Source organism: Anastrepha ludens, chromosome 4 (assembly GCF_028408465.1).
Source record: "Anastrepha ludens isolate Willacy chromosome 4, idAnaLude1.1, whole genome shotgun sequence".
Lineage (NCBI taxonomy): Eukaryota > Metazoa > Arthropoda > Insecta > Diptera > Tephritidae > Anastrepha > Anastrepha ludens.
The window spans coordinates 74,158,348-74,175,778 of NC_071500.1; the positions used below are offsets into that span (position 1 = coordinate 74,158,348).

General features: G+C 34.5%; 1 protein-coding gene across 2 annotated transcripts; it reads left to right on the forward strand.

Moving 5' to 3' along the window:
• The first annotated feature begins 512 nt into the window (after window positions 1–512).
• Window positions 513–14,390, forward strand: LOC128859828 (RINT1-like protein). 2 transcript variants are annotated; one of them, XM_054096922.1, is made up of 11 exons: window positions 513–862; window positions 920–1,167; window positions 1,226–1,420; window positions 6,337–6,457; window positions 6,514–6,623; window positions 7,507–7,669; window positions 8,855–9,080; window positions 9,138–9,703; window positions 9,772–9,998; window positions 11,924–12,116; window positions 12,168–14,390. In XM_054096922.1, exons 1-10 carry the CDS (start codon window positions 704–706, stop codon window positions 12,108–12,110), a joined length of 2,202 nt encoding a protein of 733 aa, XP_053952897.1. In that variant the 5' UTR covers window positions 513–703; the 3' UTR covers window positions 12,111–12,116; window positions 12,168–14,390. The 2 variants fall into 2 exon arrangements, with proteins under 2 accessions (XP_053952897.1, XP_053952896.1); XM_054096921.1 differs by having other exon boundaries at window positions 514–862; window positions 11,924–14,390.
• Window positions 14,391–17,431: the final 3,041 nt, after the last annotated feature.

A 17,431-nucleotide genomic window follows, 5' to 3' on the forward strand; every position in this document is an offset into this window, starting at 1 on the left:
TCTCTGTGAATTCCGAATGGTAATCACGCACCAACCCATTCGGCTACGGCGGCCGCCGGATAATCTGTATTTTTTGCATTTCAATATAACTGTTACAAATGCAATGTAGAAATAAACTAGGCACAAATTTTTGACAGAAGTGCCAATACGCCCAAGGCGAATTAATCAGTTCTAATGATACCACCTTCTATAGATACGCCTTGGTTTTATCCAAGGTGGATTTTTTATAGGTGACAGCATTCACCCAGCTGAAGTTTTCGCCATAGATATGGCTTACGTCAAAATGATATGTTTTGTTTGTATGTATTGGTATGTTTACATTCGTATTGTGTTGTATTTGACTTGATGCCTGTACCAAAGGCAACAACAAATACATGTAGGGTTTTACTTATATCTGGTTGCTGTCACCTATAATAAATTCGCCTTGGTTACATCTTATGATTTCTGTTGCTATCGAACTGATGAAGTGAACTTTGGCGAATAATACATACCACACCGTCTGATATGGGTTTTTATTTATTTCATATATATTATTTATTTTTAATAACAGTATGTCTTTTGAAGAATGGAAATTAAAATCCGTACGGTAATTTGTATAGTTTATACGACGCTTTATGGGACTGCATTCGCATAGTATCGAACATTTATTTATTTATTTTGAATTTTCCATAATATCGAAATTGTTTTGACTTTTGCTTTTTGAATGGGATTAAAAAAAATTAAGATGCAAACCAAATATTCTGTGGAGCAACGTATAATTGCAAGTATCAACTCAGAAATTGGCGATGGTTGCAAGAAACTTCATCATGCTGCTGTTTTGGCGAATAAGTACTATGCTTCTATAAAAGGATTAAAAGAAAGAGTCCGAACATATTCTTTTGGTTTTACGGTAAAATATTAACCAATTTATTTTCTTCAGTTGGGCAGTGAGTACGACGATGAATTGAGACCCTCAGATATTAGAACGGCACTGCAAAACCAAGGAACAGTGAGTCAAAGCCTTGAGTTCCAAAAAGAAAAACTTTGTCATTTCGAAAATCAATTGGTGGCAAAAACTAGAGATTCGGATAGAGCGCTTAGTCAGATATTAAACGAATTAAAAAAAGTGCGGAAGCTACAGCATTTGACGCAATATTTAAAACTTGTTCAAGATATACAGTTGATCAGGTAAGGGATATGTTAGTCATTTCAATATTATCGCTAACTTCTCGTTATTACATTCTAGCCAGAGTCTTAATAGTGCTATCAATGGAAAGGACGAGGCTAAAATGGTCAATATATATCTAACGCTATTTGAAAATAATGATTGTGAGAATAGTATCATTGGCCGATTATGTGACATTGAAGCTCATTACCTTAAAGTATATGCTATAGAAACGGCTACCTACTGGCACAAAGTTCTCAGTGATAAATTTGCAAGGTAATATTTGAACAATAAGAGGAATATGAACTTACTAACATAAAATTATATATACCATCTAATATACTAACTATTGTTACAACAGCCACATGGTCTAATTGTAGGCCATATTTGCAATGATTGTATCAACTCGCTTTATGTTTATCTAATATCATACATCACTCAAAAGTTTGCAGCCGTTTTTACTTGTTGATTAGCTACAGACTTAAGACCCCGGCTGCAATTGAATATTAAGCAGTTTGTTTCAGATTTTATCTAGTCTTATATACAGACGAATTCAGTTCGAGATTTGTCGTAGTTATAGTTTAATCAATAAAGTTATAGTTAAATCAGTTGATATTCAATGAGGTTTGCAATTAGTCAAAAATAATAAAATACAAGTTTGCGCGTAAAAGGGCGAAACAATGTGCGCCACAGTAACAGAGAATCGAAATAAAATTTCGAAATGTCATTTTACAGTTTGCGTACAAATGTGGAAAATAATCAAGGTTTCCACTTGCAATGTATACAATAATCTATATTGTGGAAAGAAGAGTTGTTCTGATATCATTTAATACCAATATTAAGTAGATTATAGCGATTGTGATATATACGAGTATAATTTGGCAATATATACATAAAACTGTTGCAAATAATTTCGGTAACGAATAACATTGAAGGTCTAAAGTTTTAACTTTAAGACATTTTTTTGTTTATTATAAATATTTTATTCACTTACAAAATTACTAAGTATTTTAATATACAGGGTCCGGCACTAGAAGTGTAACCAACTTCAGACCGCTCGCGCAGCTTATGCATTGGCATCAGCTGTCTGTTAGTTAGGTAAATGACAGTCCAGAGCATTGTTTACAAGCGCGCGAAAGCATTTTTCCGAGAGTAAACGCGAAAAAAAAATCAGTAATGGATTACAAACGTAATACCGCGATTGCATTATATTTGTCTGGAAAATCACAACCAGCGATTGTTCGTGAGCTCGAGCACCTTAAAGTAAATAAAGCTTTTGTTTATCGCACCATTAATCGTTACAATGATACTGGTAGCATCGCGAAACGTCATGGAGGTGGTCATCAAACCTCTGCAACGTCACGTGAAATGGTTCAAAAAGTGAAGAAGCGACTTGAGCGAAATCTCCGACGAAGTGCCAATCAAATGGCGAAAGAATTGGAAATATCTGACCGTAGCATCCGTCGCATACTAAAAACTGATCTCAAAGTCAAACCTTACAAAATCCAAAAGGCGTATGATCCCACACCAAAGCAGCAAGAAGTTAGACTTGAGAGAGCGAAGGAGTTGTTTCGCCTGGACGAAAGCAGTTAAGTTCTGAACATTGTGTTTTCTAACGAGACATTTTTTCAAATTTAGCCATTCGTAAACTCCCAAAACAATAGGGTTTATTTGATCGACCGTTCATACGAGAATTTGAGTTATCGATTGGTCACCAGGAGGCAGCACCCGCCACAGGTAATGGTTTGGGCCGCTGCAATCGCAGATGGGCGCCCTCCAATCGTTTTCATCGAGCCTGGCGTCATGGTAAATGTGAAATATTATCGGGAAAGTATTCTGGAGGTTGCTTTGAAGCCGTGGGCTGACAAGCTTTTGGGTTGCAGACCATGGACTTTTCAACAGGACTCGGCACCGTCTCACAAAGCTCGAGTGAACCAAGAATGAATTTTATAACCTCCACATAATGGCTCTCAAATTCACAAGACGCAAATCCGATGGATTATTCTATAAGAGATTCACCAGTCTGGAGGCTCTTAAAAAAGCCATTGTCCACGAGTGGGCCAAAATACCTGAAAATCACATTCGGGCAGCTTGCGATTCGTTTCTGGACCGTCTCAAGGCCATAGTCAAGGCAAAAGGTGGTCATATCGAACAAAAGTAAATTGATTCTTAATTTTGTATTATTTTCATACACTTTTTACTTTTGAATACAGTAATTATTTTCACACACTTTTTACTTTTGAATAAAAGTAATTTTCCAAACTAAATTTATGGCCCTTTTAATTGGTTACACTTCGATTGCCGGACCCTGTATAATGTTTTCGTTTTCCATTACTCTATTTAGCTTACGAATTGCAATATACATTCGGGACATAAGGAATAATATTTTTAATTTTAATATGGGAGTTTATGTTAAGTTAGTTATGAGTAAGCAGTCTTCATTACGTGTATTAAAAATATCTTCCAATTGTCGGAGCAAATCGTCATAAGTGTACTTGGTAGAGGTAATCGACCTTCGCTGAAATGATTTACTCAAGACTATGTTAGCTTAGATTACTTTGTAGGAAAGTACAACAGTCCCCCTCACACGGCCTGTGACAAATACAACTGCCAAGATTTTCCAAACCAGCATACTCCATTCATCGTCCATCGATTAGCTACTTCTGCTAGATGAAATATTTATAAGCATTTCATAATTAAGCTTTAACAATTTCAATAATCAATATCAGTAAGAGGCGGTTGAGAGATTTCCAAGTCTGGAGTATCACAAACTTAAGTAAAATCGATAGAAACTGAAAATAGAAAAAAGTTATAATAATTATGCACGTGCGAAATGCGCGATCCTGTACTCTATTATTCTTGGTAATTAGAGTGGGAATACAGTTGTAAAACATATTTTAGTGGTGCGAGGTGATTTGATTCTAAAGCAATATTTTCATACATGGGTAAATGTTTAGACAATAATAAAAAAAAAAAAAAAATAGTATACCATGTTTCTATTAATAAATTAACAGGTAGACATTTTTTCTTAGAATCATAGAATTAGTTTTGAAAAGTTTCGATTTAAACGTGTAGCAATAGCTATTATACACAATTTATGATATTTAAAATGATAAACACTGAGCGCAAAAAAGAAAAAAATATATTTTCTACTTTTAATCCGTTTATAGAAACGTGATATATTAATTTTTGTATTTGATTTTAAATTCTCTGCTTAATATTTATTATGACCTCTGTACGAACTATAGTTTAATTTCAAGGCATATGCGTGTAGACGATGTTTGTCTACCACGTAGTCTAAATATCCTATTTATGACCTACAGAAATTACACTTTTCCCTACTTAACCGAAGACCCGCTCGTAACTAGGTGTTTTTCAAAAGTGAAAAGTGAAAGTAATGGTAATGCAACACAGCAATATTGTTGGAATGATGATCAAATCATGTGCTGCGTTTTAGCTCTCCGATGTTATCACCAATCGTCTTCATAGCAGCCGTTTTGGGTATTTGCTCGTTCGGCTATACATTCATTTTTTTGAACAAGAATAAAAGGCCTATAGAGCCAAATGAGCCGGTTTGAACATCCGGTATGATCCCGCATGAGTTTTTGCTTGTAACTAACGATAGCAAAGTAAAAGCAAAAACATTATATTTTCATATTTGTTTTTTGTTTTTAAACTTATAATAAAACGCGAAAGAAAATAATGTAAATAAGGAAACATTGCTGAAACCAACTAATCCTTTCAAATACGAAACGCAATTTACAGCGTACATTGTACGCCAACGCTCGAGTGCTCGAACATGTGCTATTTACAATAATGACAATTACTTCTTTGAACAAGTTTGATCGTTTGAACGCAAAGGCCGATGCTAATTTCATTCAATGCTGCTTTTTGTTCAATGATTAGATTTGAGCCGAAGACATTAGATCATACGTGTTGACTGAGCTGAACTACGCGTTCGCCTGCATGAGCTGACTGCACTTGACCGAATATTTTGGTTCAATTGACTGAATGTGAGCAAGAAATTTAGCGTATGAACAACTCAAGAAAACAGTGAGCCATGCAGGTCTCTGCTACGTACCAGCTGAATTTGCCTTGATAATTGTTTGACCATCCATATTTTTTTCCTTTGACTGTTTGTTTAACTTTTACAATAACACCAAAATGAAGGAAATGGCCTTCCTAATAGCGGTCGCCAACCTTTCAATTCCATTTTGCTGTTTCCACTCTACACACCTTCGGCACTCTACACAACTTCGGCTATTTGGGAACGTTGTCCTGTAAAATTCTTCCAAACATCATCGCAGCTGACGATAATTATGTTTTTTGGTAAATTTTATTCATCAAAAGTGCTAGAAAGGGAAGTATTTTTTCAATATGTTCCGGAAGGTGAGGTATTTTGCACGTAAACGTTTTCCAGTCGTCTCTTTGGATACATTAACATAACTTTTCCTTAAAACTGCTTGGGTTTCACACAACGATAAGTTCGGTTTTGTTAATGATCTTCTGATCTTCGTTTTTTTTTTTTTGGCCTCATCTGAGGAAGTCGTCAATGTTTCTAATTTCGGTATACCTTTTGCACCTTTCCGGGTGCCGTAGCCGAATGGATTGGAGCTTAACTACCATTCGGAAGTGCCCAGGTTCGAATCTCCGCCACGAGGCATCAACAGTTTGTTTAATAGCGGTCGCTCTTCGGCAGGCATTTTCAAACCTACGCTATATTTCTGCCATGAAAAAGGTCCTTATAAAAAACTATATGCCTTAGAACTGTAAGTCCCTCTCTCGGCCAAACACTCGGCCGAAGTGTACATAGGAACATACGTGGAACTCATTGTGTAGAACAACGTATTTCTAAATTTCTCACAAAACTATCAAATTGCGACAAAAATTCATCTATTTAGGAGCATTTAGATTTTTTTCATAACGGAACTGTAAGTTTGAATTTTTACCGCCACGCTTCTATTAGAGCCTGCTATTCAATATCAAAGCTTTAGAGGATCTTTTTAATGGAATTCGGTTTAGAACCATAAAAATAAATTCCCAAAAAAGGACTACTCGAATCTGATGAAAGGTTTCGTATTAAAAATTAGAATTACCAAATAGCGCTATACTTGTTATAAACTTGTATTTATTGTGTTTTTCGTATCATTTTATTTTACTGATATTAATATTGAATGTTGTCATCTTTTTAGTGAGCTGGAGTTTGTCTTAAAGTCAATGCGTTGGGGTTATAAAGAATATGATTCACTGACGTTTTCACCAACACGAGATAGCATTATCAAAGCTCAGCTGTTAGCCGAATATTTATTTTTAGTAAATTAGTGAAAATATGTTTAAAAATTTTCTATTACATTTACGAATTATTACAGATAAAGTCACCGACCGAAGAGACTGAACCACTGGAATTGATCACACCAAGCATAACTTGCCCAATAGTTAGCACTGTTACAAAGCTGTTACTGGCTCCATATAGACAAAGGTATGTTTTCAGACTTTGAGAATTAGTAAAAATAAATACAAATAGCAGGATCGCTTTGTGACGGTTAACCAGTTAATTGCATTTAACGCGAATAACGTTAATCCTTCTTCATTCATTATTCTATAGTTTGTCTTAAACACTATTAGCTTACAAAACATCTTATTGTTCTGCCTTTTTCGAGGCGATCTAGTATTTCACACTTTTTGGGTAATATGGTAGGTACCATGTAACGGTAATTTATAAAAAGAGGAAAAACTTGTTATTTGTTATAAACGAAGCAAAATTACTACAATATGGTACAAGTGGGGAAAATTTTAGTATAAATTAAAATAAATCAAAGCATTGGAAAATCACCACCAAGTGTTACAAAGTTTTTTCAAAACTTGACATAGGGCAACAAAATGAAAAAATTATGATACTGCTCTCGCATAACAAGAACATCAACTGAAAGTTCCTTATAAGCAAGGCGTATTATTGTAATGGAACATTGTATTTTCAAACAAATAAGCTTAAAATTTTTTTAAAATTGTGACAAAGTGATATTTCAAAGGTGCAATGGTGATGAATCATGGTTAACAACAATATGTAATTGCTTTGGCTTTTATTTTTCATCAAATTTGTTTTGAAATTTCAAATTTACCTTTTTTGTTAAAAGCAGACGGGGCGCTTCTGGCACACTTTATTAATACCCTTTACGTAAAAGCTTATTTTCAATATTTCAAAAAGGTTGAAAATTTTCCGGATCAAAGTATATTCAAATATTACAAGAATAAATGTATTAACATTTAATTGTTTCCTAACGATGATCTAATTGTTTTCAGAACTATAAAATTTAAATAATATAATGTTTAAATATACATCACTCCTTAATTCTTTTTTTAAGATTCCAATATCACTTTACTGGTGTGCGGCAAACAAATCGTTTGGACAAACCAGAATGGTTCTTTACACAAATACTTAATTGGAGCAAAGAGGGTCATCTCTTCGTTGGACAGACTTTTCAACCAGCAGCAGTAAAAGCTGGCAAACTTAATTACAATATACGTGTAAGAATTATTATGAATATTTACTATATATTTTTCTTAAATTTGTATGTGGAATTTATGAGTTGCACTAAGAATTACTGCCTCGACCACTGTTGTCGATCTACGCGACATCTTATTGTTATAACGTAGTTGTAAAAGTTGAATGTGGTGGAACGCCAAACCCTCTAAGTGCTATTTTAATCTCTTCTGTTGGCAACCGCTGCATTCTTCAACACATCTGTAATTTATGTACTTTAACATCTGAAATACTCAAGTCATTCACCTTAATGCGGCTCATATTTGTGTTTGCATTTTTTGATATTACTTTTGTTTGTATACTTATGTGTATTCTCTCGCATGACTGTCTACTGGCGTTTGCATACGTACATATGTATATGCTCGTTGTTACAAAAAACGTTTCGTGATCCTACATTTTTTGGGGTCAAATGCGGAGCTCGAGTAATTTATTTGGTCCTGAACTTGCACATTATTTTTTTTTGGAATTTGGTGGTCTTCATCACTAGGCATTACCGCTGGATATGAAAGCTTATGCTGCTACAACAACAACAACCATTAGACGTGCCAGCATCGCTAGCTCATTGTGGAACTCATCAGGTGCATTTCACATCTGCTTTGTGGCGCTACTTGGTCGCGTATTGCGAAAAGGAAAGGTTTTTTAGAAGGATTTACATTTTTTTATAACGGAATTATTTCGTTTGAATTTTGCCGGACACGATTCGATTACGCAGACTTTATTATAATCCAAACCTATTCCAAACGCGTTTTTCACAGCACTTTAACATTAAATGGTTTCAATGGTGTTCATTTACATAATATTTTTTTCTTTCGAGACAATTTAGTTGGCTGCCGGCGACTGAAATTTAGGTATGCATACATAAGAGTAAAAAAACAAAAATCAAAATTAGAGTTTAAACCCAATTCCCATCAAACTATTAGTAGCAGTGTTATCAGTTAACAATTCTCTCAAACCCAAAACCTGGAGATCTACGATTTGCCTTGAAGGAAACGTATTATTAAATTAAAAATAGTTTTTACTTAAATAATTTGTTTATTTAGTCATATATTGTATTAGGATAATAACTAAACCTTAAAAAAGCCAATTGTGCACTAGCAGCTAGGCCGATTACCACGTATTATTACAAAAAAGCTTTCTTTTGTTTGAAAAATGTACTATTTTTTTTATAGTTAGAATTCATTCGTGGCCTCGTACAATTGATAATTGAAAAACTTTCTGCCGATATTGAGGAAATATGCCAGGACGAACTTCTATTTGCTCATCTGCTGGACGAGACTTTAGCTTTCGAGGCTGAGCTTCGAGGGACTTTTGGATACCCAAGTAGTTTTCCCAGTGTGATAAGCGTTGTAACTCAACCAATTTATTTGCTGAAGTGGATTTCGCTTGAAGAGCGTTGTAAGTATGATAACACTTAACGAATATACTAAAGTTTGTAAATATTTTGTTCTGTAGTTTGCGCAGAGAAAATGGATCTTATATTACATGGTGATAGTCCTTGGATGCGTATTGACCCTAACTTTTACGATAACGATTTAAAAATTCCCAAATGCGCTGATCAATTCATACGCCTGCTTGAAGCTATAAAGGATCGGTATTACACGCTTATTCAACCAGGCCAGCAATTACAATTTCTTTCGCTTCAATTAGAACTCATAGAAAATTTCCGACGGCGCCTCGTGCAACTTTATAGCAGTGGGGAGGTTGAAATCATATCCATTTTGAATGCTATCAATTACTTAGCGTTGGTACTGCGTGAATGGGGTGAAAATGTTCATTATTTGCATTTGCATGTTGCGCTAGTAGGCCCGCATTCAACTGAAATTCAGTCAGTGTTTGATCAACCAGTCAATGAGCTAGAACACTGGATACATAAGCTTATTGAAAGTTTAGCGACGAGGGCGGTAAGTGAAATAAAAGCAAAATCCATGCCTTATCGGCATGACTGTTGGTCCAGCTTACCAGACCAGAGTTCCAAAGAGCCTTTCATTTTATCTTCCAGTGCAGGGGAGATGTTTCAGGTGAGCCGTCATTATAAATTAAAATATAATAAGAGAGTATGATTTTCTTGTTGTCATTTTTTGCATAGGTGATGGTAACAACACTTCACAATATGGAGCGTGAACTATCATTAAACCTCTTTAATCTTACACTGCGAATGATTTCCAATCAACTAGATGGCTTCCTATTTGACAGTCTTGTTATGAATAATAAATTTTCACCAGCAGGCGCAGCGCAATTTAATTACGACATGACCCGTAATCTGTTCGCGCTGTTTGGACAATATTGTCGACGACCAGATTTGCTTTTCAAAAAGTAATATTAAATGTTGTAACTTATGGGCCATTCGGTAGGATGAAAATTCAAAGGATGCTTACTTTATCAAAACAATATTTTCAGAGAAAGTATATACTGCTTGCGGTCGCCAAAGTCTAAAAGAGCCGACGGCTCGATCGATTAAAGACTATTCTTTTATGTGTTGAAAAATCATAAAAATTTTAAGAAAGATCTAGTTTTTGTATGATCGTATTCATCGATTTGAATATATTTGTGTCATTTTTAGAAATGAACAAATTTTGACCATATCAAATTTTAGAAAGTTATGCATTAAAAAACGCGAAATTGATTCTTTGTTAAGTTATAATAGATATACCACAATTCTGATCTAGAGTGTCAAAAAATTTTTATGATTGTCATTTTATTTTGAAACGTGCCGTGAAAGCCATAAACTGATTCCATCGTAAAAAACAAAAATCCGCGAATGGCCTAATTAAAAATTATAACTACAAATATATGCCACTGTGATCAAATGTATTGTACTTTGAAGCAAATGAAATAGATTTGGAGGAATAATTAAAAATGGTAAACTGTGAAACAACGCAATCATTCAATTTGATCACAGTAGTAAACATTTAAATTTATAAATCTCTCGTTTGTTGTATTAAGGGTATTTACACACTTAAGTGGCAGTGATAGTGAAAAATAAAATGCGTTGTCTTTGTTTAAAATGGACTTGTGCAGACAAATTCGTTACAGTTACGTTTTTTATCATCACTGCTGCTTCAATATTCGTTTCGTGATTTATAAATACAATGATGAACAAAAGTCTACATACACCCCTTTCCGTTGGTTTGAAAGTCCATAAAGTTTATTTAAAATTGTGTCATTACAGTTTTACTTGAGTCCTTTTTCTATCACAATAAACTAAAAAAAAATCTATTTTTTTTATATAAAAACACAAATTTATGGGGGAACACGCGAAACCAGCGTTGACCAAAGTCTACGTGCTACAGTATAAAACTAACTTAATTTAATATGAAAACTTTAAGCCTAGATATGGTTGCTTTTTAGTATTTAGTTGGTCCACCGTTAGCATCAATAATCGCTTGAAGCCGACATAGCATCGAGGCAATTAAATTGACGACTTTATATTAAGCAATTCTCAATAAAATTTTTGGACGAATATAGGGGGTCTATATAGATTTTGTCCATCACTATATATCGGCAACCATAGTTTTCTTAAGTTCCCATTTTTTACCGAGCATGGATATAGATTTGCAGAAGTAGAAGAAAGCTATACTGGCCTTCTTCACGTGATTTTCAGTTTCAGATCAAGTTTCACTTGATTGCCGATAAGAGCGGGAGAATGTGGTTAGTTAATTTGGGCAGTCTAAAGTGTGGAGGTTTATATTTGCTGGTAAATAGCACCAGCTTCGTTTAATCAGAGTTGACTCAGATGAAATGATCCTGATAAAATTAGGACCATGTGTTCGGCGTATGCTACTACCATAACCCCATCCTTATTTAATATTGTCAGAACTTCGTCAATATCAACTAGCCAAGAGAGGGCGCCCCCCTGCGCACGAATCTAGTGACTTTATCCTCTTTTGCCACCGCATTAACTTCCCTACACACAAGCAGAACCGAGATCCAGAGACAGATAGATATTTCCACTTCTAGTCCATCTAACGCAAAAATATACCTACTTAAACTTACCAAGCATATAGCTTATGAGCTAAGCGGCTGTAAACAAAATCACTTGATCTTCGCTAAACTTAGAAAGTTTTCACATGAAGAACATCGGAATTTTCTAGTAAGCAGAGAAGTGGTGATTCGAAAGCGGCAAATACTTAATATTTACCGATATTATAATATATACAACAAACGACGGAGATATCTAGATACATCCATGCATTACTACAAACAATAACATTAATTTTTATCTTTTAATCTTTATGTAGAGTTCACGATTCGAAGAAGTTGCTGAATACAGCACGTGGGACTGCATTGTTGTTACTCGAAACGCTAAAGGCCGATACAACTCTAGAGCAAAAGCTAAACGTTCTAAAGGACTTAGGCATCGTTAATTTCAAATATCAAACTTGCATAGAAGTTTTGGAGCGGCGAACCGATATAAAAATATTTTGATTAAAGGTTTATTTAAATATAATACAAATATATATATAATAGTGGTCATATTATTAGGTACATCACAAGGCGCATTTATTAAAGGTGGTTGCACCAGACCAACAACGTTTTGCATGTTTGATTGTCACGGCAAAGTATTGTAAAAGTAGAAAACAAAAAATTAATTCGTTTTGCTTTATTCTGTGCTGACAGGCACACGGACACAGCGAAAGAAATAAAAAAAACAAATCAGCTGATTTACCAACATCACCTTTAATAGATTCGCCGTGGTATGAACAAAGTATCTTACAGATCAGATAGAAATACACAAACTAGATACACAGGAATAGACAAACTAGATAGAAATTCAACCGGACGCCTTGGTCAGTTAACATATAACTAATAATTAAAAGTACGTTCACATACGCATTAATTACCAATAAATTCCCAAAATTAATTTACCCGTTCACATATGGCAGATTACCTGCAAAATTGACAATCAGCTGTCAATACTGCTGTTTTTCCTCATAGAAATTATTTTGGTGGAATATTTTTGGTTTGTTTAATTATTATTAACGATAGCTAATTTAGAAGGAGAAGGGATACTAATTTAATAGCGCAATTGGCTGCTAATAATAAACAGTTGGAGGAAATCCTTAAATGACGTTTACTGAGGTTTAAAAAAAATTATGGCAGCAATACATATTTGAAATTCAATATTACATTTTATAATAAGTAATAAGAGGACACACATTTATGGATACACGTTTTTTTCTGTTATAAGAATGAATAGTAAATAATACCTAACAAACAATTTATTAGAATTATGTCTAGAAACCTGTTTTCTTTGCCGGCATCCATTTTATTTAGTTTTCGCTTTGACGTTTTTCTTTACACTCGTAAAAATAATGAACTATTACATAGAAAACACAGGGTTGTATGTCAAAAAGTACCGTTATTATCTAGGTTTTTTTATAGTCTCAGATTTTGGGAGAGAAATTTTGTATGGGAAATCTCACTTTTTAATTACGGGTAGGGAGTTAAGCACGAACAAGTAGATCATCTACTTATATGTGAACGTATTATAAATACCATAATAAAGAAATTAAGAATTTTTATGAAGCGTGATCAAGATAAAGCACAGCCAATATTAGAATTAAATAGCTCATTAAGTGCCCAAACTTTACGAGCAATAGACGCATTATTAGCAAATATAGTATTTAAGTTTTGCAATAGAAAAGGAAACAATTTTGAAGGCTCCTCTGCGGAACATTCAAGCTTACCCACTCGAGTTTTTATTAATTTGTAAATAACTAATTTTTATGTAGATAAAGCTGTATAACAAACTGTACACATTTTTTGAGGAATATTGCGAGTACACTTTTGTTTTTGCACATTACACGATCAAACTAGTTTGTTCGTCTCGGGCAATGTTGACAAAAAAATATCTCAAAAGATGTGGGCGTGGCAAAGCGTATGATATATCATGCATAACCGTATTCGGAGAGATACTTCTATGAAAATAAAATTACAATATATACGAGTACATAGGTTTTGAATTTAAATACAAATTTTATTTATAAAGTGACATATTATACATCTATACATTTTTAAATTTCTTAGTTATTTGATGAGTCAGTTACATGATATTTGTACAAACAGTTATCTGGATGCTATCCGAAATTACATTTCATGCATATAAATTTTGTACACTTGCCATAAAATTTCCATCGGCGTTGAGTTTTTGAGTAATTTACGTAGTGCTCGACTCCATCGTATCTAGTTTCGTTTTCTCGTTTCCTCTTCCGTGCTGAAACTGGATGAAATTCTATTGGTTTTGAAAGAATGCTTCTTGTAAGACGTCGGATAAATCCGAGAAGAGTTACTTTTGGATAAGCTTTTCGAAATAACATCTATAAGTTTGCAATAGCTTCATTTAGACAAAATTTCCTTGATCTAATCCGAGTTCGGTAAGCTGCCCATGACTGATCGAAGTGATAGACTCCACCCATTCCGCAAGTATACTCCTTGATGATTATTGGTTGCTTTACATCTTGTCTACGTTTTTGCTGCCGATTATATCTTTTGCATAGTCCTGTTGTGGTCGTTATGTTATCGTGTTTGCAAGCGTTTTCCGTACTTTTAGCGTCCTTAATTATGTGACCACTATTATATTTTAACCCTAGAAATATAAACCTCATAAATTTTATTAGTTCAATTTAACCAAAGCAACCATATTGCTCTCAACATCGTACTAGACTTGCAATAACTGTATTAAGAATTCCGAATTTGCAAGTGAAATATTTCAAAAAGAAATGTAGAATAAAATTGCATACATATTTGTTATTCAAATATAAAAGTGAGTAGTTGTCAAATTTATGAGATTTAGTTGTAACACAACTTCTAAGACTAACTTTATAGGCTTAATATTTGCATTGTAATAAAGATTTTTTAAAGTGATGTGTCGTACGATAAAATAAAATAAATAAATATAAATTATTTGTTTATTAATTTTTAGTAAATCTAAAAATACATGATTTCTTACAGACTACAACAATAAACGATACCTAACGACAGAACCACCAACCTTTGAATTGGCGACTCAATCGGTATTCTTTTCACCAAAAAAATTACGAATTTTGCGATATGTTGTTCTTACAGATGAACCATTTTCATAATAAGTTTCAATAATTTTAACGCGTTGTTCTATTGAGTAAAATTCTACATCAGCCTACTTGACAAATCTGAAATTATTCACTACTGACATCTAGGCGTCATTTATGAAAGACCCTTTATAATTAAGACTTTAACCATGAAACGTACGGAATTGATAGAGTAAACCGGCTTTTCGCCACAAAATGACGAACAAGAGTCGAAAATTAATTTTCTGTGTTACCATTGGTAAAAAAACTACATTCGCTTCGCCATTACTGTCAAAATTTGACTACTGATTATTCTTTTCGCATTAAAAAATATAAAGGACGTAAGTACACTTTCATCTTATGGATATAATATAATATATTTAATAATTCCAAAAGCTATAGAAAAAGAAATTCCAAAAATGGCTAGATAGCCAGGTACCAGAAGAAGGTACGAGCTAAAAAAGCAGGAACTAAAATTATTAGAAATAAAAGATAAAGGAAAAAGGAAGAAAATTTATTGTAAAAAAAAAGATGACAAAGAAAATATGGCAATGACGCAAAAGAATCTGGATCTCAAATACAAAGCATAGGTTTAGAATTAAGAACCACAGCTAATAAAAATAAAATCAAAAGTAGCTGAATATGCCAAGTATGATAATTTAAGTTTAATATTATATTTTATGAAGTGAATTTAAATTGGTGATTTTTATGTATTTTTTATGAACCTAGAATAATTTTTAATTTTACCTGTATATAATGTAGAATTCAAAAGTTTTAAATGGAATGAACAAACACAATGAAATAAGGTAAATTATTATAAATTTATGCAATAATTCATTCTATCGCAATATGTGTTCCGTCTTGCTTGTTGCTTCTCTTGTTCGGTAATTTCTGTGCGTATCGAGGCACTGCAAACTTCACTTTCCAAATGCGTAGGAGATACTACGAAGCAAAACTGTGAATTGAAGTTCATTCCCCACAGTTTGTTGTAACGGCCATGAGCAAAAAATCTTAGCACACAAAACAATTTTAGCATTGGCGTTTTGGATGATGACTGACGGCAATGAAATTTATCCTTAATTTTGTCCAGCACAAATTTAAATGCGTCCTTACTTGGCCGACAATTCGTTATGAATCTACATATGCAAATATGTAAGTACATACGATATGCGTGAAGCTCACCGATTGTTCAAAAGAACAGGACCACGAGTAAATGACACTATCGGCACTTTATCCGGTGCGAAATGGTTTTCCACGCTTGGTTTAAAAAGTGGTTACTGGCAGGTGAAAATTTAGGATCAGCGAAGAAGATGGATTGTACCAGTTTTCTGTGATGCCATTCGGATTATGCAATGCTCCAGCAACCTTTAAGTGCCTGATGGAGCATCTGCTGGGGCGACTCCACTGGATAACGTGTTTAGTCAATCTGAATGACATAGTCATTATTGGTAAAAGTCTTGGGATCATTTGAAAAATTTGGAGGAAGCGCATTGCTTCTGCGGGATTATGATCGAATCTGACGCAGTATGCATTGTTTAAGACTGAAGTTGCGTATCTTAGACATAAGGTAACCACCGAAGACGTCAAGACAGATGAGGAAAAAATGAAGGTAGCCATGGATTGGCCACAACCATGAAATGTGCACGTATGTGAAGCTTTCTAGGAATTTTTTTTTGCTGGATTTGCAAATGTTGCAAGTATCCACAAATCTCACTCCGCTTTTGAGTAGCATAAGGAGCAAGAGGAAGCGTTCCAGCAAGTCGAAGAGTGCACGTATGTGAAGCTTTCTAGGAATTTTTTTTGCTGGATTTGCAAATGTTGCAAGTATCCACAAATCTCACTCCGCTTTTGAGTAGCATAAGGAGCAAGAGGAAGCGTTCCAGCAAGTCGAAGAGTTCCTTTTGCTGCGCCTGTACTAGCGTTCCCGAACAGCCAGAAATGAATTACTGCCAGATGGGAACTATTAGTGCGGAAAACATTTCCACAAATAACTGTACCTGCGATTCTAGTTAAGATTAGAATATGCAGCATTGAGTTCAAGCCTTCAGAAGGACAAATTGCACGGTGGATCGAAGGTTCAAAAATTACGAATTCGAGATTGACTGTTCTAAAGGGGAACATCGTGATAAGCCTGATGCACTATCTTGGTGACCTTGTGCTATAGAGTGTAAGCATTGGTCCAAAGTCGAGAGATCCGAGGTGAAAGTTGACATCAGATTAATACTTTTGCAATCCGATGGTGGAGGATGTCTCCATATGTCCACTCAAGAGTGGAAAATACCTAATCACCATTCACTTTGGAGTGACCAAGACAATTCTTCTGAATATGAGTCAAGCAGCTCACAAATTCCGGACTTCATTCTAGTATCCTCGACCCATTTGAGAGCGAGCTAATGTGAGAAGGGAAAGCAATCCAGGATATCTACATAGTTGAGCGCTGGGTTTGGGGCCCGCCACGTAAAAATCCCTCCCAATGAAAACGAACACAAAGTCTCGGATGAGAATGACCTGTACTGATGACGACCACTGCGAACAAACTAAGGATTACGGGAAGGTGCCTCTGCCCAGCCAGCTGGAAATACGCTGAGCCCTGTTTGTAAAAACCATGTACGCTTTCTAAATTCTGACAAAACTAATAAATTGCATAACGCATATTGTGAAAAGGATACACTTATTTAACATGGCAGCCTAATTTTTTTT